The sequence below is a fragment of the Nicotiana sylvestris genome, chromosome 6 (genome assembly GCF_000393655.2).
Source record: "Nicotiana sylvestris chromosome 6, ASM39365v2, whole genome shotgun sequence".
Taxonomy (NCBI): domain Eukaryota; kingdom Viridiplantae; phylum Streptophyta; class Magnoliopsida; order Solanales; family Solanaceae; genus Nicotiana; species Nicotiana sylvestris.
In genome coordinates this window covers 99,441,123-99,466,542 of record NC_091062.1, presented here as the reverse complement: position 1 = coordinate 99,466,542, position 25,420 = coordinate 99,441,123, and the positions used below count along the sequence as shown (strand labels likewise).

Sequence of the window (25,420 nt, the reverse complement as noted above, 5' to 3'; positions counted from 1 at the left end):
CTCAAGAGTCAAACCTTTTGTACCATGCAACATTTGCACTTACTCAAACTACTCTATACAAGAGTCAAGACTTATCTTTCCTTTGTGAATCACATGCCCTCACATCACACAAGAGAGTAGTTCCACATATAATGATAATTAGAACAAGCAGGAACTAAGATAGACAAAATTCGCTCACTCTCAAAAAGAACATTCACATGCCACAAAGATGCACCATAGGCTTGCCCGTAGTGTAATACTTTACTAATTGAGCCCACTCAGTCTAAGATCAATAGGACTTTACTTGGTTGTAATATAGGCTAAGGGACGGGTAGGATATATTTAGATATAGTGACTAACCTCCCTAAGCACTTTTAATACAATTACATTAAACTTAAAGATCATAGTTGTGCCAACCAAACACTCCACCTTATTTGTTTAAAATAACCTCATCCATTAGGTGCAATTTGTACACGCCACCACTTATCAACCACTATAATTATTTATAACCCATATTTTTTTTCGTGGTGCTTTTTCTTTTATGCTTCAAAATTTCACACCTTTTCTCTATCTCAATGGTTCCACTCAAAAACCAAATCACCACCCCATACTTTTGTTTTTGAATATTTCCACTACCATTCAAGTGCTTCTTGGGAGGTAAAAGGGTTCAAACGACAAGCTATTCAAACAATTGGGTAAGGTTCGCAATGTGGTTGCCAAAGAAATAGGCTTATAGGCTCGATGAGGTTAACTAAGATGTATTGCATTCAGGTGGGTTTACTTTATTATGTCTGGCTCAACAAAGAAATGCCTATATCACTTTTAAAAATGAAAGAAACTACTATTTCGCTTTGCAAACACACAGGGCAAGTTCTAGGCATCAAATATGAAACATGGAACACAATAAAACTCACACACACATGGCACATGACTCACTCCGGATTGGTTTATCAAGACATTCTCTTTTGAGTGTTCAAGTTAGATACAAACGTACAATTTTAAGGAACTCTAACAGGATTCAACCAATGAAGCTAGGCGTTATACTCTTGTGTCTATTGTGTTCAGGTGTATCAACACTAAGGGTTTTCCTTCGAATTTAGCTCGTAGCCCATTAGTCCTAATTTAAAAACTAAAAAGAACAAAATTAAACAAAAACTACCTATACCCGGTTCAAGCTAAACCCTTGGAAAAGAACCGTGGCCAAAAGAAAACCCAAGGGGGAGTTACTACACTACCTAAAAATAAAAAAAATAAAAAATCTTTTTGGTCTTTTCTCTAGACTAACTTCCCTCAAGAAAATTGTCTAAAGGATCCGTCATTAGGAAGTGTCTCTATATTCCAGTTTTTTTTTCTTCGACTTAGTCCTTCAAGAACCCCGCCGAAAGAGATCCGTCGTCGGGACAAGTCACATACTATTTTAGCTTTCCTAATGAACTATTACTCTACATTAAAACAATCAAAGCAATACAAAACAAGCAAAATCAAATAGTCAATTATTACAATTACAAACATACAATGAAGTATCCTCCACCCCACACTTAAAATGAAGACATGTCCCCATGGCTTAAAAATTTGAAGAACATTGAGGTTAAGGAACTTCCCTGAAGGCTCACTCCTGATCGGAAATAGTGTCTGGGTTCACGTTGCATGCACATCCCAGCGCTCTCAACCAGCCCAAGAATTTCTTCTCCGACTTTACTTGCCTTTTAGCCACCGCATCAACACGGGTACCCAAATCAGTGACTGAGGTACGCAACCCAGCCATATCCTACTCCAAAGCTGTCATACGGGTGCTCCGGCGTGGCTGTGATAGGCCTGCCACATCAACTCTGGAGGAGGGGGAACCGTAGTTACCTCAGCATCATCATCATCAGCTAAATCATCATCAAAGTCATCAACATTCACCACCGGCTCTCGTCCAATTCCAATTTGTTTCGCCCAGAACGGGGCTTTTAGTGGCAATCTCCTATCAACCCGAGGGTCTTCAGGGACTCTAGCCATACGACACAGCCGGGTGATCAGCGAAGGGAAGTAGTGGCCCTTGGTTAGCTCAGGTAATCTAATGAACATCTCTTCATGGATGAGCCGGGCCACATCAAAATCACTGTGGGACATGAAACAGTAGATTGCGGATGCCCGTGGTAGATTAACATCTGTCGTGTTTCTGGATGGCAACAATCGACTATTGACAATGGTGAGCCAACACTTAGCCTCCCAATTCAGACAGTGAGAGTTGAGAGTAATCCTGTGCTTGATCCATAGGTGTTGTCCGTCCGGCACACAGATAGTATCAAGAAGAGTTCCCCACAAGGCCCGTGTACCGCTAAAAGTACGATAAGGATCAAATTCACCCCTAAACACTGGCAGCCTGTATACCCTGCGGATGGTGTCGAAGGATGCATTTACCAGGGTATTATGCACTGTCACAACCCCATTCTCATGTTCTGGCAAGTTCGGATATAACTCCCTTACTAGTTGAACATTAGCCTCCTCCGGTACCTCGAAGAAGATGTCCAGCTGACACCGCCTCAGCTCATTAAATATATTGGGGCATTCCACCTCCAAAGTCGTTCGATCAATGTGCAACTCATGTTGTAACTTCTTAGCTTCTTTCTGGTTGTACCTATTCTCCGCTGCTTTGGATACAAACCGAGTGCTATCGAACTGAGGTGCACTGGCTTGGCTCCTAGCTCGTGAGGAGCCTCCCGGTCCACTAGTAGAGGGCCTGGTGTTTCGTCTCTTTCTAGCTGAACTCATTGCACCTGTCAAACAATGAAACGCCTATTAGTAAGTGCGCAAAATATGTGACTTTGGATGGTTACTCATACTTTACCACAACCATGTCACAATAGCTCCTTATATCTCCATTGGGGCAATTTCCCAAACACCTTGTGGGCTGGGCATTATCCAAACACATTTAGCCCTCATGAGTCTATCAAAACTCCTCCCAAATCAAGTATGCAACTACACCAACACACCCCACACTTGTGTCATTCAATCTCCCACCAACAAACACCATTCTAAACATTAATTACACGGCCCCATTCACCCAACATTCTAAAAAACGAAATTAAAATAGAAAACAAAAACAAGGAGAAGAAACTACAAAAAAAAAAATCTACTACAATTACAACACCATATCAACCTCAAACTATCATGAACAACAACAAAATACAAAAAGAAAAGAGAAGGGAGGGTTAGAATAATACCTTAAGGGAGAAAAGAGGAGAGGAATGGAGAGGGGGGGTAGTGTGAGTGAAGAAGAAGTAGAAGGAGAAGAAGAGAGTATTTGGGGGGGGGGGTTAGGGTTTAGAGAGAGAGAGATTGAGAATTTGGAGGAAAGGGATCGGGTATTGTAATTTTATGAGAGGGGGTTGGGTTTTAAAATTAAAAGAAGAAGAAAAGAGAAAAGAGAAAAAAATGGAAAAAATAAAAAAGAAATTCAAAATAACTGGTACCCCCGCGGTCGACCGTGGCCGCGGTGAGTTTAAAAATTTGAGGCAGAATGTTCACGCCTCACCGCGGTCGTGGTGGGATGAAAAATCTGAGGCAGAATGTTTGCCTTCCACCGCGGTTTACCGTGGTCGCGGTGCTGGCGTTGTTTTTTTTAAGTTACATGAACACACTAACAACACACTCGTAGGTTGCCTCCCACGCAGTGCCTGATTTAACGTCGCGACACGACGCAAACATTTGATCATCACTCCTCATTCGCGTACTGGGGCTCTTCCAAATTAATTACCAATCTATCCCTTTTTTCTTCTGCCATTCCAAGGTAATGTTTCAACCTTTGCCCATTTACTGTGAACTTGTTTGTCCCATCTTCTGATTCAATCTCTACAGCTCCACTTAAGAACATTTGCACTACTCTGAAGGGTCCTGACCATCGGGACTTTAACTTACCCGGAAACAATCTCAATCTCGAGTTGTATAACAACACTAGATCTCCGGGTTTAAAGTTTCGATCCAAGATGTGCTTATCATGCATTAATTTCATCCTTTCTTTGTATAATCTAGCATTCTCAAAGGCCTGGAACCTGAATTCCTCGAGCTCATGTAACCCAGTGATTCTGTTAGAACCTGTTGTCTCCATGTCTAAGTTTAACTGCCGCAATGCCCAAAGTGCTTTATGCTTTAGCTCAACTGGGAGGTGGCATGCCTTGCCAAACACCAACTTGTACAGTGACATACCAATTGGGGTTTGGAAGGCTGTGCGGTACGCCCACAATGCATCATCCAATTTCTTTGCCAAGTCAGTCCTTGTTGCATTCACTGTTTTTGTGAGGACACTTTTAATCTCCATGTTGGACACTTCAACTTGCCTGCTCGATTGTGGGTGGTACGGGGTGGTCACTTTATGACGAACTCCATATTTTTCCAACAGCCGTGCGAATGCTCTATTGCAGAAATGGGTTCCGCCATCACTGAATATAGCTCTTGGGATACCAAAACGTGTGAAAATGTTCTTCTTTAGAAAGCCTAGTACCCTTTAGCATCATTGGTCGGGATAGCCACTGCTTCGACCCACTTGGAGACATAGTCAACTGCTACCAATATGTACTTGTTACCATACGAGCTGATGAATGGCCCCATGAAGTCAATCCCCCACATGTCAAAAATCTCCACCACTTGAATTGTGGTCATTGGCATCTAGTGTACGAGATATGTTACTAGTCCTTTGGCAATCATCGCAGCTTTTAACCCAAGTATGGGCATCCTTGAACAGAGTAGGCCAGTACAAGCCTGACTCCAACACCTTAGCTGCTGTCCGAATTCTTCCAAACTGTCCACCATATGGTGAAGCATGGCAAGCCTGCAAAACAGAATATTGATCTTTCTCGGGGATACACCGCCGGATCATGTTATCTACACATATTTTAAACAATAGAGGTTCATCCCAATAATAATACCAACAATCACGAAAGAACTTTTTCTTTTGAATTGAGGAGAGTTCATATGGTACAATACCACTTGCTAAATAATTAGCAATATCAGCATACCAAGGTGTCTCCTCCATTGTCATTGCCAGTAATTGTTCATCCGGGAATGTCTCTGTTATATCCTCAACCTCTACCTTCTTTTCAGCTCCTTCCAACCTTGAGAGGTGATCAGCTACTTGGTTCTCTATCCCTTTTCTTTCACGTATTTCCAGATCGAATTCTTGTAACAGAAGAACCCAGCGAATAAAGCGTGGCTTTGACTCTTTCTTTTCTATCAGATACCTAATTGTTGCATGGTTAGTGTAAACAATAACTTTTGAGCCAATCAAGTATGACCTGAATTTGTCGAATGCAAAAACAACAGCCAACATCTCCTTTTCCGTCACAGTGTAATGGAGTTGTGCACCGCTTAACATTCTGCTTGCATAATAAATTGGATGCATCAGTTTATCCTTTCGCTGCCCCAAGACTGCTCCTATGGCATAGTCACTTGCGTCGCACATGAGCTCAAATGGTTGCTCCCAGTTAGGTGTAACAATGATGGGTGCAGTCACCAATCTCTTCTTCATCTCCTCAAATGCCAACCTACAATCATTAGAAAACAAAAAAGGGTGATCCTTTTTAAGGAGTTTTCATAATGGGTTAGCAATTTTGGAGAAATCTTTTATGAATCGCCTGTAGAACCCGACGTACCCAAGGAAACTTCTCACCGCCTTGACTGAAGTGGGCGGTGGTAGTTTTTCAATCACGTCAACCTTAGCATGGTCGACCTCAATTCCTTTACTGGACACTCGATGCCCCAGGACTATCCCTTCCTGTACCATAAAATGGCATTTCTCCCAATTCAACACTAAATTTGTCTCCACACATCTTTTGAGCACTCTTCTTAAGTTGTGAAGACAGTCCTCGAATGAATCTCCCACCACGGAGAAATCATCCATAAAGACCTCCATAATATCCTCCACCATGTCTGTGAAAATGGCTAACATGCATCGTTGAAATGTCGTCGGTGCATTGCAAAGCCCAAAGGCATTCTCCAAAAGGCGAAGATGCCATACAGACAAGTGAAGGATGTTTTCTCTCTATCTTCGGGGGCTATGATATCTGATTGTACCCCGAATATCCATCCAAGAAATAGAAGTGCGATTGCCCGGCTAGCCTGTCCAACATTTGGTCAATGAAAGGCAAGGGAAAGTGGTCCTTCCGGGTGGCTGTGTTCAATTTCAGTAATCCATGCAAATCCACCATCCCGTGACTGTACGAGTTGAGATCAACTAATTGTTCTCATTTTGCACAGCAGTCATTCCCCCATTTTTCGGCACACATTGGACAGGGCTGACCCAATTGCTATCAGAGATGGGGAAGATGATTCCCGCATCTAACCATTTGATCACTTCCTTTTTACTACCTCTTTCATGTTCGGGTTCAGCCTTCGTTGATGTTCTCTGGAAGGTTTGTGCCCTTCTTCCAAGAGAATCTTGTGCATACAGAAGGCTGGGCTGATACCCTTTATGTCTGTCATGGTCCAGCCAATGGCAGTCTTACTTTCCTGCAATACCTGTAAGAGCTGTTCTACCTGTACATCTAGCAAACCGGATGATATAATAACAGGAAAAGTAGAATTGGGGCCTAAGAAAATGTACCTGAGGTGAGCTGGGAGCGGCTTCAGCTCCAACTTGGGTGGTTCCTCTACTGATGGCTTTGCTAGAGGTGTAGCCCTTTTTCTAACTCAAGGGACTCGAACTGAGGTTCCCTTTTCCAGAATCCTTGGCCTTCAAGTGCCATGACCCACTCAGCTAACCATTCACCATCCATCTCTTCTAAATTTGTCAGACATACCTCCAATGGATCTTTAGCAGTCAGGGTCACATCATCTTCTTACAGGATCACATCCACTGCCTCCACTAGAGAGCAATTAGCATATTCACTGGGTCTCCTCATAGATTGCTGAACATTGAATATGACTTCTTTATCGTTCAGTCTCATTTTTAATTCCCCAGTCTCACAATCGATCAGTGCTCTCCCAGTGGCCAAAAATGGCCTACCTAAAATGATAGGTATCTCCTCATCTACCTGACAGTCCAGAATAACAAAGTCTGTAGGGAACATGAACTTCCCCACTTGCACCAAACACATCATCAAGAATCCTAGTAGGCCTTTTTACCGTGCGGTCAGCCAGCTGCAGTAGCATCGAAGTCGGTCTAGCTCTGCCAATGCCTAGTTTGGTGTGTATAGCCAGAGGCATCAAATTTATGTTGGCTCCCCAAATCACATAATGCCTTTGCAAAGGCATAACTCCCAATCGTGCATGGAATAGTGAAGCTACCTGGGTCGGACATCTTTTGAGCCATTGGTTTGGTCACTACTGCGCTGCAGGTCTACGTTAGAGTCATTGTGGATAGGTCCTGAAAATCAAAATTCCGTGACATTAGGTCTTTCATCATCTTCGCATAACCTGGCATCTCCCTCAAGGCATCTATCAAAGGAATATTCAACTGAATTTGACGCAGCATCTCCATGAATTTCTTGTATTGATCTTCCTTCTTTTGTTTTACCAGTCTCTGAGGGAATGGTGCAGGTATCACCCTTTGTGCACTTCTTGCTAGCTTCTTTCTGTTAGGGTTCTATGGTACAAGAGGCACCACTTGTTCTGCAACTTGTTCATTTACATTAGCCTTACCCTTTTCATCTTGACCCGGTTCAACCACCACTTCAGTCAGATTTGTTGGTTCATCTACCTCTAGTGGAGTTTGAGTGGCTGGCGTAGTCTCTTTGCTGGCTTGTGCAACCTCCTGCTCTTTGTCTAAATCTCTCCCATTCTGGAAACTTACTGCCATCAGCTGATTCGGGTTTTGCTCCTTGGGGTTAATATTTGTATCCGCTGGCAATGTTCCCTGGGGGCGGTTATTTAAAGCCATAGACAACTGCCCCAACTGAGTTTCAATGTTCTTTATAATTGAATCATGTACTGCCAACTTTTCTTGCATCTTACCATTTGTCCCAATGAGTTGCTAGAGCATCCCCCTGATCTCTACCATGTTGTTATCTTGCTGTTGAGTAAGTGGATGATATGTCAACTGTTGCTGGTTCTACTGTGGGTAGCCATGTTGTCTATGGTGGTATGGCGCCATTTGGCCTTGAGCTTGCATGCCCCCAGGCTGAGGCATGTTGGGTCTGTATTGCTGATTTGGTGTCGGTCTCCACTTCTGTCCTCCTTGTCTCTGACCTCCAAAGTTGTTAACATAATTCATATCTTCCCTTGCCCCTTGATTTTCACCTTCTCCGCTCCATGAACACACATAAGACTGATTAACACAGGGTGTACACAATCCTCCATTTGTTGTGTCAACAATATGCACTTGTTTGGTACACATCTCATCTATCTTCTTTGTCAAAATACTCATCTGAGTCATGAGTGTGGCCATATTTTCTGCATGCAAATTATTTGGGTCAAGAGGAACTGAATGCACTATGGATGCCAGTGTTGTACCTCTAGTTATCCACCCCGAATTCTGGGACATCTTGTCAAGAAGGATTTTGCACTCGGTGAATGTCTTACTCAAAAATGCACCTCCAGCTGAAGCATCCACATTGGCCTTTAGATTGTCAGCTAACCCCATGTAGAACCTCTGGCCAAGCATCTAGTTTGGAATGCCATAGTGAGGACACTTCACTAACATCCCTTTAAATCTTTCCCAAGTTTCTTGCAAAGTCTCAGTCGGTTGCTGCTTGTACTGCAATATTTCATCAATCTGCCTTGCAGTCTTGTTGGGCGGGTAGAACTTATTCAGGAACTGCTTTACTAATTCCTCCCAGGTGACACTGGAAATTATTGGGAGCGAATTCAGCCAAGTCTGAGCTTCCCCAGTCACAGAGAATGGGAACAGTAATAGCTTGATAGCTTCTGGGGTCACATTTGGCTGTCTTTGAGTCACACAAATTGACAGAAAATTTTTCAAATGTTGCTGAGGGTCTTCAATGTGTGACCCGGAGAACAATCCCTTATTCTGCAGCAGATGCAGCATGTTGTTAGTGATCTGGAATGTCTCCGCTTGAATTGCGGGCACAGCTATGGCAGTTGCCAGGTTGTCAGTTGTGGGTTGAGCCCAATCATAAAGTGTAGCTTCTGGCACAAGAGGTGCCACCACTCTAACGTTTGGGTCAGCTGGCTCATCCCTGATGTTGACGTTGACGTTCTCTATGCCACCCATGTCAATTTCAAGCTGGTGTGGTTGTTGTGATTGTTGGATCCTCTTGTTGGCACAGTTCAATGCCCTGAATGTTTTCTCGGGGTCTGAAAGTCCTTCAAGCAGTTCTCCAGTCCTCGAAGAATTTCTAGGCATACACCTGAATTCCACAAGAGTTCAAATGTTAGAATTTCAATGAAAATTGTTTAACACCTTTGGAAATTGATTTGAACTAATAATTTTAACACTAATCCAAAGTTGTAATAAATAACACCGTTAGTTCCCCGGCAACGGCGCCAAAATTTGATAACGCCCAACTATGCCTTTTAAAGGACAAAGCGGTCGCTGCAAATATAATCTGGTTTTAAGTCCGGAATCGAATCCTCACGGAACTAACCTATCTATAACACTCTTCGACAATGTTATTATCAACTCAATCAATCTCTAGATGCAAGATTTTTGCTCAATTAAGATTGGGTTTTTGTTTAACTACTTCAAATACTATGAAAAAATAACAGTAAGCTAAAACAAAGATAATTCAATGGTAAAAAGGTCTTGGGCAGTGATTTCCCCAATTGCTAGTTTAGGTCTTGACTCTTCCGCTATAATCTCGCCGTAATACTCTATGAGGATTAAGAGTTATGGGTTATCGTAATTATCTCTCGATCAACTAAAATAATTTACTAGAGCATTCTCTCGAACTACTCTAGCTGACAATATGTGTGCAATTCTAAATTATCCTACCAAAGTTCTGTTATCTCTAAACCCACTTTTAAGTTCAAGTAATGAATCTCTTCAATTACCCAAAAGTGGTATTGTTCAACAGCTGTCTAACCTAATACTCTTTATCAAGCAATATAAGGTAATTAGACACGATTAATCAAGGGCTCATTCAATTAATCACCATACAAAACGTAGTTGAACAATCATATCATAAATCCGGCTCGATTATAACAACTTGAGTCAAAACTTCAACCAACAATTGGTTCCATCAACCCTAGATAAATGTTTAGCTACTCATAACAAAATAAGAGGAAACTACTAAATTGTTCATAATGTAAAATTGCAAGAATTAAAAGGAGATAGAAAAACTCTAATGTTTTGTTAATCTTCTCACACTTCTTCTTGCCTCCAAATATAGTTTTTTTTAAAAAAACTTGGAATAATCTTGGGCGAGTTTCTAAAGTTTATAAGGGTTTACAAAAGTTTCCCCGAAATTACACTTTGATCCTCAAACTTCCAGCAGCATGAACAGTGCACGGCGGTCGCGATCGACCGCGGTGAGAGCTGACCTTTCTGCCTCACGATTTTAATCTATCGCGGTTCACCGCGGTTCTACCGCGGTCGCGGTGGACTTCTTGCCCAGTCCATTTTCTGCTTCTTAGTGCTCGGGTACTTCTCGAGTGGGCGTTTTCTTCACATTATCGCCTCCAAAACACTTCATGTTGCTTCCTCTCATATAATATTCCGTGCGAAACAAAAGAACACTATTCAGAGCATTTTGTGGGTAATTTATCTATAAAACAACAATAAAGTATGGTCATATTAAGGTGTAAATATCAACTATATAGCCTACTATCAGAAGCCAATCAAGTTGCAGATAAAATGGCTTCTTTGAGCTGCTAGTTAGATGAAATATATATATTTACACATAATTTGACACAATACTTAGGTAAATCATAGAATTATTGAATACTGATAGATGACTACTTCCTTCCTTCAAAGTCAAGACCAAATGTGGTGATTTTTGAGCCACCCTGATCTTTATTACCACATTAGATTACATTTGATTAGCTTCAGTTATCGTGTACATGAGGCATATTTTTTTTTTTGGTCATTATCATATATAATGGAAGGTCAGGCTCAAAGTGTATTTTTGCTCATGTGGTAATAACATCGTGACTTTGACTTTGTAACGAAGGTGCTTGTTTCATTTAAAAACAAAAAGGAGTTTCTTTATCCTTCAACACATGATAATTTTTTCTAGGGATTTTTACCTACCTATACCATATATCAAACCTTATTACCCTCAATGCTTAAGATTTGTGTTTATTATATTTAAGCATACCAAATTACCATTTCTATACCATAATTCAAATTAGGAATATAATTAAGGGTTCGTTTATATTAGGCATAATTATAGGATTGTATCTTCCCACTTTCTCTTTCCTTTCATCTCAACTGTTCACAACACACACAGCTCACGATGCTCCTATGCTTCCTCTCATTGATCATCCCCAACTGCCCACCACCGTCGAAGAATATCATATTTTCAGATTCACAAGAAAATTTTAAATTCTTTGATCGAACCGCTTGAATTCCCACTGAAAATAATAATGGCAGAGAGTTCGAAATTCTTTGACCTCTTTTTTTTTGGCAGTGGTTGAAGTGGTTGAAGGTGAAGAAGAAGAAGAAGAAGAAGAAGAAGAAGAAGAAGAAGAAGAAGAAGACATATTTCCAGAATTTGTAGATATTTTGTAGTCAAATTGTAGTCAAATTAGAAAAATTGTAGATAAATTGTAGACTGTTTTTTGCAGAAGATTTTGTAGAAGCTTTAGTCGTTTTGGATTTGTGAAAACAGAAAATAATGCATCTACAATCAGAATACAAATAATCTACAATTTATCTACAAGATATCTACAAAATAGATACATTGAATTTTAATATCCAAATTCTCATTTCAATTGTAGCATAATTGGCATTTTCGACATAATTGTAGAAGATTTGTAGAAGTTTTAGTCTTCCCAATCTACAATTCATCTACAATTTATCTATAATTTATCTACAATATATCTACAATTCTACAATTTAACTACAATTTCTTCTTCTTCTTCTTCTTCTTCTTCTTCTTCTTCTTCTTCTTCTTCTTCTTCTTCTTCTTCTTCTTCTTCTTCGAGTTTCAATCTAAAATTCAGTCAAAACCAAGTCTAATCTTCACCAAAACCCCTCAAAATTGAGATATAAACTCCTAAACATATTCCGAATTATTTACAACAACACCCAATCCAAACAAATAATGATTTTTGAAAACCCAAATTTGAATTCAAAGCTTTCAAGCTTTTTAATGGCTATCAATGGTGGAAAATATATGGAAGAACAGATGAAGATGAAGATGAAGAACAGAAAACAGAAATCTCCTTTCCGTTTGATTACTAAAGCTTCAGTAGCTTGCGTTTTTTGAGAATTGTAGTTGAGTGAGAGAAGAGAGATCTCTTTCCGTTGAGGAAGGAGAGAATTACGCAGCAATTCGAATTTAATGTTGACAGAATCACACGCAGATCTGGTGCCTTCATTTTAGCGCATTTTTATGGCAAAATCTACCTATTTTTGGATTGGTATATAATTTGTAGTAAAAGTGTGGACTACACGGGTAAATAATAAATTATGAATATTTTTGGTAATAAGGTTTGATATATGGTATAGATAGGTAAAAATCTTTTTTTTCTAATTGCTTCATCGGTTAAGTCGGACACATTACTCTTACCGCAAAAGTCATTCTTACACTAACCTCGATGGTAGCATCTTCGATTCTTTCCATTTTCTCAAGATAATAAGAATGGAATAGCCTATAAATGATGTCAATCATAACGTATTATTCACCATCTTTTTATTAATTCCACAATGACTAAATTGTACTGAGAATGCACGTGGAATTCATGTATTTCTAAATCAAGTTTTTGTGAATATCCAATTAATTCCTTCATATCTTAGTACGTGAATCTCAAATCTATTCACATCCTACTCCTACATTCATTTATCATTCACAAAAACTGTAATGTTAGAAACTAAAAGGGCTGGAACTTTAATTTGAATAAACTAGAGAAAAAAGAAAAGGAAAATCAGAATACAGACGAAATTAAATTACTGTTGATAGAAAAAAATTGAGAATGTGGAGGGTGTCCCTCCTCTTTCATTATTGTGTCGTTTCTGCACCACAGGAAATAAACAACTGTACATAAGTCTTTCCCCCTTTGCGTCTGCTTCCAACTGACACTCCTACATACACACATTGCAATTAACAGTTACATTTGGAAAAAAGAAGAAAGCAAGAAGAAAAGGAAAAGAAAGAACTGAAAGAGCACCAAAAAGTAGTCCCATTAAGTCTTTTTGCTTCAAATCTTGAACTTTTGTTGAATCCCTTTTAAATGCTTTCAAGTAATTTTCTTCTTTTGCTCAATCTATAAGTTAAAAAAGACAGTTTTTAGGGTACTAAAAAATGTCAACTTTTGACACTGCTATCACTGACATAGAGGCAAATGGCAGTGGTGACAATGCTAATCTTCGCCGTCATCACCGCCGTCAACGGCGCCGGCGCCGGATACGGAGACCATCTATGGCAGGGAGCAGCGAGACGACTACTGATGGCAGCTTCCGGTTCTCTGATTCTGATTCCGACCAGTCTTGGCACTCCCCTTTAGGCTCTGTGGCAGGTCGGTCCTACCGTTTCGAGGAATGTGGGTCCTCTATGAGGACTGAGGGCAATTTGGTCAATTGTGAGCAGAGCAAGAGATCAGGGGCTTGTGGTTTAGTGGCTGATGAAGAGATTGATTTGGAGAGTGGTGAATTGGAGTTGAAGGTGCATAATAAAGAAGAGAAAAGTTGTAGAATTTGTCATTTGAGTTTGTTGAAATGTGGTGGCATTGGTGATGATGACCAACTCTTAGAACCCTCTGGAGGAATGGCAATTGAATTGGGCTGTTCTTGCAAAGGTGATTTGGCTGGTGCTCACAAGCACTGTGCTGAAACTTGGTTCAAAATCAAGGGAAACACGTAAGTTCCCCCTAGTTTAATGCCTCTGTATTCCCTTGTTCTAGTTCCGGTTTTTATTAGCTTGTCTTGTATAAGTTAATAACAATGTGATCTTTACGCTGCTTTTTGCCAAATAAAATTTGATGTAGGAAGTATAGTTCTTATGTGTTTTTCATGATTATAGTATGTTTCTATGAATGCAGAAATGCTATAGGCTACTTTTGTCTCATTAGAATTGCGAAATGAATCATGTGGAAGATTAACTTCTACCCTTTGGAATTGCTAGAGTACCCTTTTCTTGATACTCTTTTCTTAGGTGATGTCTGAAGACAATTCTCTCTTCTAGTTTAGAGCTCTTTCCACAGTTAGTTCCTTTGTCCAGGGTGTATTTACAGAATTTCCTATGGCATCATTGTACAACAATGTACAATTTTGAGATGGTCTGTGGCACAGTTTGCCTACTTTAAGGTTAAATTTGGAGTACGTGAAGTAAAGTCATCTAGTGGTTCGGTTGTTCTGTGGTTTACTCCTCTTTGTTTGAGACAACCAAGATTCCGTTTTTGTTTATGTTCTTTGAGGTACTTAGTGATAGATGCACTCAGGTTTCTTACTTTGTTTATTGAGCCTCCAAGGAACATTGTTTTGGCTTTCCTGAGCAGGTTGAAAATTATTGTTCTCCTTGCATGCTGGGTATCAAACATATTGGTTCTTCAAAGCACTAAATTTTGATTGATACTGTGGTATTATCAACTGTGGTACATATTTGTTGAAGGGACAGAAGTTCTCATAATTTATAGTATCTCACTGCTCCTAATTTAGTATCTTCAGACTCCAGCACATCTTAAACTAGATCCTAATCTTTTTGCCTGTGGTTGATAAATGTCATGGAAGACTGGATATAGAAAATAAATGATCTTGAAAAGTATATCCTGCATTCTATGGCCTGGTTTGATTATAAAGCACATATTTACAAGAAAAAACTGATTTGAGCTATTAGTTTTGTCATTTCCTCTTATGCATCATCCAAAAGTGTTGAAGTCTTTGCATGTTCTTTTCACATAAAATGTTTCACCTGTCTCTGCACCTATAGTTCTGTTTTATCGTCATGTTTCATTACCTGCCTTTTGAGCTACATTTGCTTCCGATGAGGTATCTGTGCCGTGTTGCTTATTTTCCATTAAACACATTGGAAAGCCAAGGTCGTTATATGGTTTCATTTAGGAGGGGTGGCATCAATGTATATGCAGTGGCATGTTGGTCAGGAAGGATAGGCGCTGAGGCCAGAGAGTACCTTTTCTGCTATGTCATCTCTCTTCTGAGACTTTAGCTTCGATTTTAGTATGTAGTAATTGGTTTATAAGCCAAATGAAACATCTGCAATCACAAAGCAAAGTGTATGTAGTCCCTCCCTATGTAACTTGACTTATCTTCTTACTATGATCCAGCATTTGTGAAATCTGTGGTGCGACAGCACTGAACGTTACCGGAGGGCAGGCAAATGAAGCCAACAATGCTACAATAACCACCATGGGAGTATCAAATGCACCTGTAGTCCTTTCTGAAACCCGAAGATTCTGGCATGGGCGACGCGTCATAAATTTCCTGCTTGCATGCATGATTTTTGCCTTTGTCGTTTCATGGCTTTTTCACTTCAAAATATTCCCCTGAAGTTTGTTTGAGATCATCCTGGCAGTACTTGTTTTGATTGACATCACTAACAACTCAACCCCGGGGGATTTATGATGTAGAGGTATATTTGGCTGAGGAATTTTCAGCTGTTATTTGAGTTGCGGAGTTATATCCAAGGGTAGGGGTAAGGCTGCGTACATCTCACCCTCCCCAGATCCCAAAATACACAGTCGTTATTGTTGTTGTTGTTGTAGTTATATCCAAGGCAATGGAGGATTTTGATAAATGTCATGTGCTTCTCAAGAGCGTTCCTTCACGATAATTATTTGAGAAAATGACTTGTAACTGGGAATGGAAGATGACAAAGAGGAACAGTGACTTATTTGTTCGTCAAACCCTTCACAAGGAAAGAATTCTTACCAGCTAGGAGCGAACTCCATATCCATGTTGAAATCTCATCTGTATCCATGTTCCAAATTAAGCTGTGGTGATGATGCAGCGTATCTGTTATATTTCAATATTGCACTTTCTGTACAAATATTTCATGGTGCTTACTTGTGTGTTCATGTTTTCCTGTTCCAAGTGTGTTCCAATCAATGAACCTTGCACTGCAAATCGTTTGTGGAGGGTTCTTTTATATTTGATCATACTGTAAAACGATATTGTGGATTTCAGTTGACTTTTGAAAGTTCTGAACTTCTGATCCTTTATATTCTTTATATTCAATTGGTTTCATATTTCCCCCATAAGTGTAATTAGCTTGCCATACCAGGAGTCTAGAAGCACTGGCAAAGCATGTGTTTGGAGAAGCAGTTCTCAAGCAACTGGAACAATATTATGGTGTTTGTTTGAGTTTTGAGAAACTGAGTTTGCACCATACTGAGGTGTTGAGACTTGAGACCATGGAACTAACTTCTAGAATTTCTCGGATTTCATTACAGACTTCTCTATAAGTTTATTACAGTTGTGGAGATGATACTAGTTCAAAAACAAGTTTGATGCTTGCTAGTACAGATTACTCTGTGTTTTAGAGTAGCATATATGTACTTCTTCAAGTTGACATATTGTTGTCTCCGTGCAGCTTGGGCATTGTGAAGTGGATAGAGTTTGTGTCAATGTGTAACTTTGCTGGTACCATAGCATATGTTATAATATCTCACATTGGTTGAGGGTATGCGATGTTGTCTCCTTATATGGTTTTAGGTAATCACCACCTCATAAGTTTGTGATTGAATTAGGTTCAATATACATTTTCTTTTACAGTTTACAGGTTGGATCAGGGAACACTTTAGGCTGTTTACCTATAACTGAGGTGCTGACATTAATATCTTGTAGTGCATAAATCTTGGTTGCAGTTGCAATAGTCACCACAATTACATGGGCAAATGATCAAATTGCCATCCTTCCTTTCGGAGGAGTTAAAAGAAATACTATGATGGTTCCGTTGCTTTATATGTTTAATTTTTCCTTTTTATTTTTTTTTCTCTGAAACTCGTACAATAACTACCAAAGGTAGAGATGCACCAGCTCTCCCAAATAGAAGCAGCAGAATGAGAAATTAATCACACGTGCTCTAATGGATGTTATGAAGAAAACTTGTGTGCTGATATTGATGATTCATGAAAGGTGATATGTACAATGACTTTTTTGTGTAGAAGTTATATTCAACATTTACTGTTTCATTCTTCTGAAATCTAAGGAGGAGCCATCTTTGAGTGTTTCCCGGGCATCTGAGTCCATTCCGAGGGTGAACAGTGCAGCTGCTTGAAGATAGAAAGCAGTTGGCCAATTGGAAAATTGTACTTGTGCTTGCATTGCATCTGCAAGAGCTTCTTGTGGCTTGTCACTCATTAGATAACATAACGAGCGCCTTGCCAGCACAGTTGGGGACTTAACATTTCCACCCTCAAGAAACTGCAGTGCAAACAAAAAGAAGCTGTTTGATCAATACTCAATTTTAGATGGCAGCTATATACACATCAATCCCAAACAAGTCGGGATTGGCTATATTAATCCTCACTGACCGACCATGTAGCTCTATTTAAGCTCATCTTAGACCAATAAGTTCTCTATATTTTCTACTGGGATACAAGACTAAAAGATCCCTAGAAAAGATGGGACCTAAAATAAACGTACTAACATGATCCCTAGCTAATAGGTCATATGACAGTTTTTAAGTTAGAAACAGGAGAGGTGCATGCCTTATGCGTTTCTAAATTACCTCTGTGTAACATTTGATTGCAGTAGTAAAATTTTTATCTCGAAAAGCAGAATCGCCAGACTTCCTAGAGTTGAGGGTTTCTTGTATTTGATTAGCCCACATCTGAAATGAAAGCTGCAAAAGGAAAAAGAGTTTCACCACAGTAATGGCATTCTAATTTGCTAGACATGAGAGAATGACATGTTCACTTTTAGTTTCATTACAGCAAGTTAAACATGGACAAAAAGGAAAACTGCCTTTCCTGACCTCATTAGCGATGCCCTCGTCCTCTTTGTATCCAGCCTTTTCTAAAATATCATGTATGGCAGTTAAGTCTAATCTCGAACAAGCCTCACCAAGAGGTGTTAAAGGTACTTGGGAGGGTGAGGTGGTTTCACGAGCAATACTCATGAGAACGTGTGATGGAGCCTGCAGAGTCAAATAACATGTCAGTTTTCTCCCATGTAATTAATTACATTACAACATACGAAAGGACTAATTATTATACATACATCTTTTTCTTTCTGAAGAGATGTTAGAGAGGTGAGAAGAGATTTCACATTTGGCCTGTCATGAGGTTCGTGTTGCAAACAACGCGAAGCAAGTTGCACTAACTCACTCCCATCGTCATTTGAGAAGTGACCTTCCAAGCAAGAATCGATAAGCATCAGAAAATTCTTTCCCCGTATGAGGTCAAGTGCCTGCATATCAATTTTGAAACTATTTAGGATTGAGGGAATGATTGAATAAACATAAACAGTGCATGTTTAAGAGAAGTAACTGAAATCGAAGAATAACACACACACACACACACATATATATATATAGTTTCGTGAAAATTATAACTTCAAACCAGCTCTAAAACTGAAGAAAACTCAACTCCACGCTACTAACATCTGAGTGTTTATCATCATATATATCCTATTGTGCATAGGAAGCAGTTATCAAGCACAATATCCTTTTCTGTTTTTAAAATTTTGGAACAGGTCAAACAAGCACTTACGTGGCTAGGAGGAATATGCTTCCCGCTAAGAAGATCAAGCAACAGGGCGCCAAAACTGTAAACTACACTCTCTGGGGTCACCTTACCTGCCATTACAATCACGTTAAAACATTGAATCAAATAACTGCATTGAAAAAGATGGATTATCTTCAATTGCTTTGATAAACACATGTTGAGTTTAGTCACTTATACGACTAGTATTAAACTTCTTCATGTTATAAATAGAAACCAGCCAATGCTCACACTCCCTTCTGTCACCAGCAACATGCAACACCCCTTCCCAACTCTTGGGAACCTTTTGTTATCTATCTTCAACTTAGCTTTCCTTGTAATAGATGTCAAAGCAAGGCTGAAGATAGCATCTCCCAGCATCACAAGTTTTTTGTCATTCTCCTTAGGGACTTTCTACACTTTATCTAGATGTAGAATTGTTTGTATATGGAAGACAATCTTCCAACTCAATAACTTGGTAGAATTAGGTTTACATGTGCATTTTTGTATAGTTGACCTAGTACTACTTCACTCTGATTTTGTACACCCAATTGACTATCATAGTTTGATAGTCAATTGGATCACCAGCACAGGTCTAACTCACCACAGCGTTCAGGTTTTACCTAGTCATTATGTATATATGACCAGGTGCCTCTGTACCATATATTGGAGGTCAGGTTTATGTCCCCCTCCGTAACTGTACTTTTATTTAGGATATATGAAAATCAGCCCTAGGCACAATGCCTAGAGGATTCAGTTAAAAAAAAAAAAAAAAAAAAAAAAGGAGGAAAGAGAGATTTCTATTTCATTATGAGAGCTATTTGACAATGACCAAAATTTAAGTTGTTTCACAATTTTGGTGGTGACTTTCAAACATATTGATATAGAGCCCTTGAATTCCAAGGAACCTAGAATTTAACAGGTGACACTTAAAAACTTGATAGCAGCTGAGATACCTGTCTTTAAATACTCCGGCGGAGTGAAGGCCAAGTTTGTACTATAACTCTTGCCATCCCTACTGTTTTTCATTAAGCCAAAACATGATAGCCTTGGATCACAATCCTGTCATGTGCTGACTCGTAGTAAGAACAATGAAGTACAGAAGATAGCTTGAACATTTAACGGAGCACAGATATACATGTAGGGTAAAGATTAAAAGAAAATTTACTTGATCGAACAAAACTCTGTAAGAGTTTAGGTCATGATATAGTTCTCTCCCTTTACTACTGCAGTAGTCTAATGCTTGTGCTAAATACAAAGCAACTCTCAACCTCATCGCCCATTTCAATGGTTGGTTATCCCCTAAATCAATTGAACCAACATAAACTACAGTTTGGTAAATATATCTAAGGAAAATCTTGTTATAGAATGATACTGCGAGTTTTAAGCCCCATTACTAAGGGGTTGGATTAGACAAAAAAACTAGTTTACAGAGAAATTGCTTAAGTTGTACATGTCAACATGACTCCAGAAAAACGAAATGAGCAAAACTTACAATGGAATAAATGCTTGGATAATGTTTCATGAGGCATAAATTCAGCCACTAGTAATCTCTCATCTCCTTCACAGCAACACCCTAACAAGTTAGCCAACCGCTTACTCCTTAGCTGCCCCACTGCTTTCGCTTCATCCTTAACAATGAATAGGCAATTTCCAAAAATAATATGATACACATCACATTCTTGTTGTTGAAGACATAATTACGTAAATAAAAGCGTATCCTTTCTAACAGCTTAAACTTTTAGATGAGTTGGTTCCACATTTCAATATGGTATAGGACAGAAAAAGATTACTACAGGTTCAAGTCTCACACTTACCTTTATCAAAAAGGACTTTCACGTGATTGGCTTACGAAAAAAGAATCAGCCCGGCAGGTAAGGGACATGTTGAAGACATAATTAAGTAAATTAAACTGTACCCCCTCTAACAGCTTGAGATGGTTACATAATTTAGCATTATTTACCCAAAGCCATAACATGACCAAACAATTACCCAAATGCTTTACAACTTGAATGAAACAAGATACGAAAAGAGAATTAATACTGACTAGGAATTGGCGAGAATCAGGCCATGCAGACGAGTGGAAGCGCTTGATAGCAATCCAACGGCCATTACCATCAAGCTGACCTTTAAACACAACGTTAGGGGCTTTCTCTCCATGTTCTGAAACTATATTATTAACGGAGAAAGTTGAGGTGGCAGCCTTCAGCTCCTCCAAACCATATTCTCTAAAAGCTGGCAAATTCAGCTGCTCATTCTCCGCCCATTTTTCTGAATCACACAAACAATGCCAACAACAAAATTAAGATTGATTCTTCAAAGTCCCACATTATCAAAAGAAAGAAAAAACTTACCGATATCAGATGTATACAGAACATGGGACTTGATGTTTGAAGGCCATAAACAGAAACACAAATTGGAACAACGTGCACCCATTGTATAAATTTTTCAAGAATTCAGATATATTAAATTTAAGAGAAAAAAAAAAGACCTTTAGAGAGATAAAGGGGTCACAAATATGTGTAATCGGTGACAACTTTTCTCCTCTAAAAGTCCCTTTTCTCACCTATAACAAACGAATATGGGAAAATTTTGGGAGAAAAAAAAAAGGAAGAAGAGAGATTATAATGGTGTGTTTCAAAAGACAATATTCAAATAAATGCTCTTAAAATGTGAGCAAGCGAATAAGAGAAATGCAATGCAAGGGGCGTTAATGGTGTTTCTTTTTTGCTACTGGGAACAGAGAGGCTCTGTCATTCTTAGCAATGATCAAGAATCTAAACTGCTACAGCCTACATTATATTTATTTATCCCAAAGGAAAGAGGAGAGGGAGTTTTCTGTTTATTTCGGTTGGGACAGGGGAGAGGAGAAGAAGCAGAGAAACATGGAAGAAACAAAAGACCGTTTTTTGACCCCAAGAGCTACCTTTTCTATTCTTTCGGAATAAATTAACGTTGTCGCTCTTATCCCTTTGAGAACACTTTCTTTATCCATATACGATCAAACAAAAATACTCCTCCCGTTTCAAGTTACGTGAATTCATTTGACTAGGCACAAAATTTAAGAAAAGAGAAAAGAATTTTAAATTTGTGGCGTAAAATGAGACACATATATTTTGTGCGGTAATAAATCATGGCATAAGGATAAATTGTTTCCAAATAAGAAAATGTGTCATTCTTTTTGGCACGAACTAAAAAGGAAATAAGTTCACATAAATTGAAACAGATTGAGTATTTATTAGTATCTAATATTTATGTGTGATGACCGGATAGGTCATTTTTAGCTTTAGCCTTCATTTATGTGTTCTGAGACCTTGAATAGCTTCGTTTATCCTTTCTCGATTTGCGTGCACAGTCCGCATTTTTTTCTGAAAATTTTTTATGTAAAAAAATTGAAGAAAATGTGAATTTTAACCTTAAAAATTATTTGAGTTGACTATGGTCAATATTTTGTGTAAATGAACACAGATCAATGTTTTGACAGTCCTAGTGGGTCCGTGTCGTAATTCGGGACTTGGGCGTATGCACAAAATCAAATTCGGAAGTCTCTAACTCGATTTAACGTGATTTGTTAAAAATTAGTAATTTGAAGGTTTAAATAATTCCTAAGTTTGACCGTGGGCTGACTTTATTGCTACCGGGTTCGGATTTCGGTTCCGGAACTTGGTATAGGTCCATTATTTATGGCTTGTCTGTAAAATTTAGTGTAAAACGGGATTGATTTGACGTGATTCAGACGTCCAATTGTAAATTTCCATGTTCTTGAGTTTCTTTGAAAATTTCATTAATTTTGATGTTCGATTCGTAGTTCTAGGTGTTATTTTAGTGTTTTGATCGCGCGAGCAAGTTTGTATGATATTATTACACTTGTATGGATGTTTGGTTTGGAGCCCGAGGGGCTCGAGTGAGTTTCGGATAAGCTAAATAGTGATTTTTGAACTTAGAAGAATGCTGGTGCACTGCTATTTCTAGTGCTGGATTGCATATCTCGCATTTGCGAGGTCTGGCTCGCAAATACGAGCCTCGCAATTGCGAACAAGGCTTCGCATTTGCGAGCATGGGCTAGAGGGGGGAGTCTCGCATTTGTGAGAGAAAAGATCGCATTTGCGAATGAGCAACTGCCGCTTTTGCGAAGGCAGAGTCGCATTTGCGAAGGATTGGTTCGCAATTGCGAAGGATGGGGTTTCGCATTTGCGAACCAAAATGTCGCCTTTGCGATGACTGATTTTTTGAGAAGGGTTCGCATTTGCGACCTCTTTCTCGCATTTGCGATCTATGCAATTGCAAGCAAGATATCGCAATTGCAACATCCACAACTGGGTAAAAGAAGGGAAAACGAGACTTAGCTCATTTCTCACATTTTCTCAATTCTAAACACCCTAGAGACGATTTTGCAAGAGATTTTTCTTCCTAAATTCATTGGTAAATGAGTTTAATCTATTTCTCTTCAAGTACCCATTACATTTCATGAGATTTCAACATCAAATTTAGGAATTTCAGGGTAAAAATTAAGGATTTGGGTAGAATTAGGTATTTTTGTAAAATTGAGATTTAGACCTCGAATTGAGGTCGGATTTCGAAATAAATTACATAATCGAGCTCGAGGGTGAATGAGTAATCGGATTTTGGTCCGAATCTTGGTTTTGACCAAGCAGGCCCAGAGTTGACTTTTGTTGACTTCTTCAAAAAAAACCTAAGTTGAACCTCTTTCATTCGTGGGTAGTTTCTAAAGCTTATTTTGAATCATTTGGTCAATAATTTGCTAGATTTGGTTTGTTGAAAGGCTTGTTCAAAAGGTAAGACCGTGGTAGAGCTTTGAGTTTGTTACAACCCATGTTTTTGTACTTGAAAGTACGTCGTGAGTCAATTGATGTAAGCTCAAAAAGGATGAAATCCTTCTACAAGGATAAGAAAGGTTTGTCGAAGTGTTAAGCAAGTTAAGATGAATATGAGACTTGTTAATCATGATTTAAATGAGTTTAAAGCCATGATATGACTATATATGATGTTTGGATATGAAGTATAAAGTTTGAGAAAATCGGATTTAAGTTGCGGAAAAACCGACTAAGGATTTGTCTTGTAATAGAGCTTTTTGAGTAATAAATTTCGTGTACTATATGAGATTTTTTTGGGACATATTATATACCAAATTGAATGTCTTGGAATGTAGTTTTCAACGTTATTAACCATTCGTTCATACGATATCTGGATAAAAAAATATAAGTGTTTGAAAAAGGGCCAATGAGATGGTGCCAAGTAGCACCTTTTGACTTTTCAACCAAAATGAATATTTATCTTCCTATCTCGTCTCTTTCTTCATAATTCCAGAGAGCTCGAACAAATAAGACCCCTAAACTCACCCTTAAGCTGTCCACAAGGTTATCCAACAAGATTATCGTCCAAGGCACGAAATCACGAAGCAATAACACTAGAATGATCCCTACGACGTAAGTATCACTATATTACCTCTCTTTTTCTTTGTAGTTTGAGTTTTGGAAGGTATTTAATAGTTAAGAAAATGCTTTATTTCTGTATTTAAGCTTTGAAATATGAAGGAAGGTTGATAAATTCATTTCCTAATAGCTAGAACTCACGGGATGGTGATCGGAAGCCGTGAGTTCGAATTATTCGACTTGTTGTGGGCTGTTTCGTGTTGCTTTTGGGTTGTATATTTTGCTGCTATTTAATGGAGTTTTTGGAGGAGAAATGGTGGATTAGTCATTCTTTGTAACATTTTCGACGTGTTTGACACTACTATAGTTGTCGTTTTGGGTATGAAGTGATTGGGGTGTATTGGGCTATTGTAAGCTAAATGTAACATGGATTTCAACTTGAATCAACTGTAGGAGGTAATTATATTGTGTTCTTGATTCTTCTTAAGATTATCTTGACATTGATTAAGTTAAACGGATGGACTAGACATGAACTAGTGAATAAAGTTGCTAATTAAGAATAATTGGAGTTGTGGATCATTTTCTTTGTTATGGATATATGGTATGAGGCTGGAATTATTGACGAATGACTTCATTATGATGTTAATGATACTATTAAGTTAAAGTAAAAAGTCTATAAGGGATGATATGGGGTATACGAATTCCAATTGAAGCTTGTCGCTCGTCGTAAAATAGTTATGACTTGTTGTTATTTTATGGTGTCTTGTTATTGATAATTATGTATTGTTGGATTTCTCTGGTAATTGTTGTTGGTATATGGCATTGGAGGAGGCTCTTGTTACAGGGGAGATGCTGCCCGGATTTATATAAACGAGCTACAAGTTTAAGTTGCAGACTTAGCCTTTATTCAACACTGATTTAGAATCTCCTTATGCAATGGTAGATTGAGTTGAGTTGTTTGAAGAGTTTCTAGGGAGGTATTAAGGACTCACCATGGTTAAGGTATGCTAAGGCACTTTCTTCTTTCTTTTGGCATGATCTAAATTGAAATGAACATAAACGATACACTATTTCATAATGAATCTACTCCTAGCAACTAAGGTTGTACATGTTGTTATTTCCGTACAAAGTTATTCTAAGAAAGTATGTATGATCCTTGAGTCCTAGTGAAGTTCATATTGATGATATGATGTCCATAATGCTAATCGAAGGTGAAACGACCTTACGTCACTCCGAAAGGTTTAGAACGTGATTCCATGAGTCGAGCATGCATTATATATATGTATCTATTTTGCTCTACCGAGCTGCGCTATAGTCGGCCGGGTACGACACCTATTGTGCAACCACTG

At 38.8% G+C, this 25,420-nt stretch overlaps 3 protein-coding genes across 3 annotated transcripts; 1 reads left to right on the top strand and 2 right to left on the bottom strand.

Moving 5' to 3' along the window:
* Nucleotides 1-3,679: 3,679 nt before the first annotated feature.
* On the bottom strand, nt 3,680-4,282 carry LOC138871014 (uncharacterized). Its single transcript, XM_070148861.1, has one exon. The coding sequence runs from the start codon at nt 4,280-4,282 to the stop codon at nt 3,680-3,682; it is 603 nt and encodes a 200-aa protein (XP_070004962.1).
* An 8,747-nt stretch (nt 4,283-13,029) lies between these two features.
* LOC104219641 (uncharacterized) lies at nt 13,030-16,180 on the top strand. The gene is made up of 2 exons (XM_009770344.2): nt 13,030-13,876; nt 15,301-16,180. The coding sequence occupies exons 1-2, from the start codon at nt 13,323-13,325 to the stop codon at nt 15,521-15,523; spliced, it is 777 nt and encodes a 258-aa protein (XP_009768646.1). The 5' UTR covers nt 13,030-13,322; the 3' UTR covers nt 15,524-16,180.
* Nucleotides 16,181-17,065: 885 nt separating this feature from the next.
* LOC104219639 (serine/threonine-protein kinase BSK5-like) lies at nt 17,066-21,599 on the bottom strand. The gene is made up of 10 exons (XM_009770342.2): nt 21,033-21,599; nt 20,726-20,949; nt 20,174-20,309; nt 19,847-19,980; nt 19,635-19,740; nt 18,688-18,773; nt 18,197-18,385; nt 17,952-18,113; nt 17,706-17,819; nt 17,066-17,398 (listed from the first exon to the last, which is right to left on the bottom strand). The coding sequence occupies exons 1-10, from the start codon at nt 21,112-21,114 to the stop codon at nt 17,156-17,158; spliced, it is 1,476 nt and encodes a 491-aa protein (XP_009768644.1). The 5' UTR covers nt 21,115-21,599; the 3' UTR covers nt 17,066-17,155.
* Nucleotides 21,600-25,420: the final 3,821 nt, after the last annotated feature.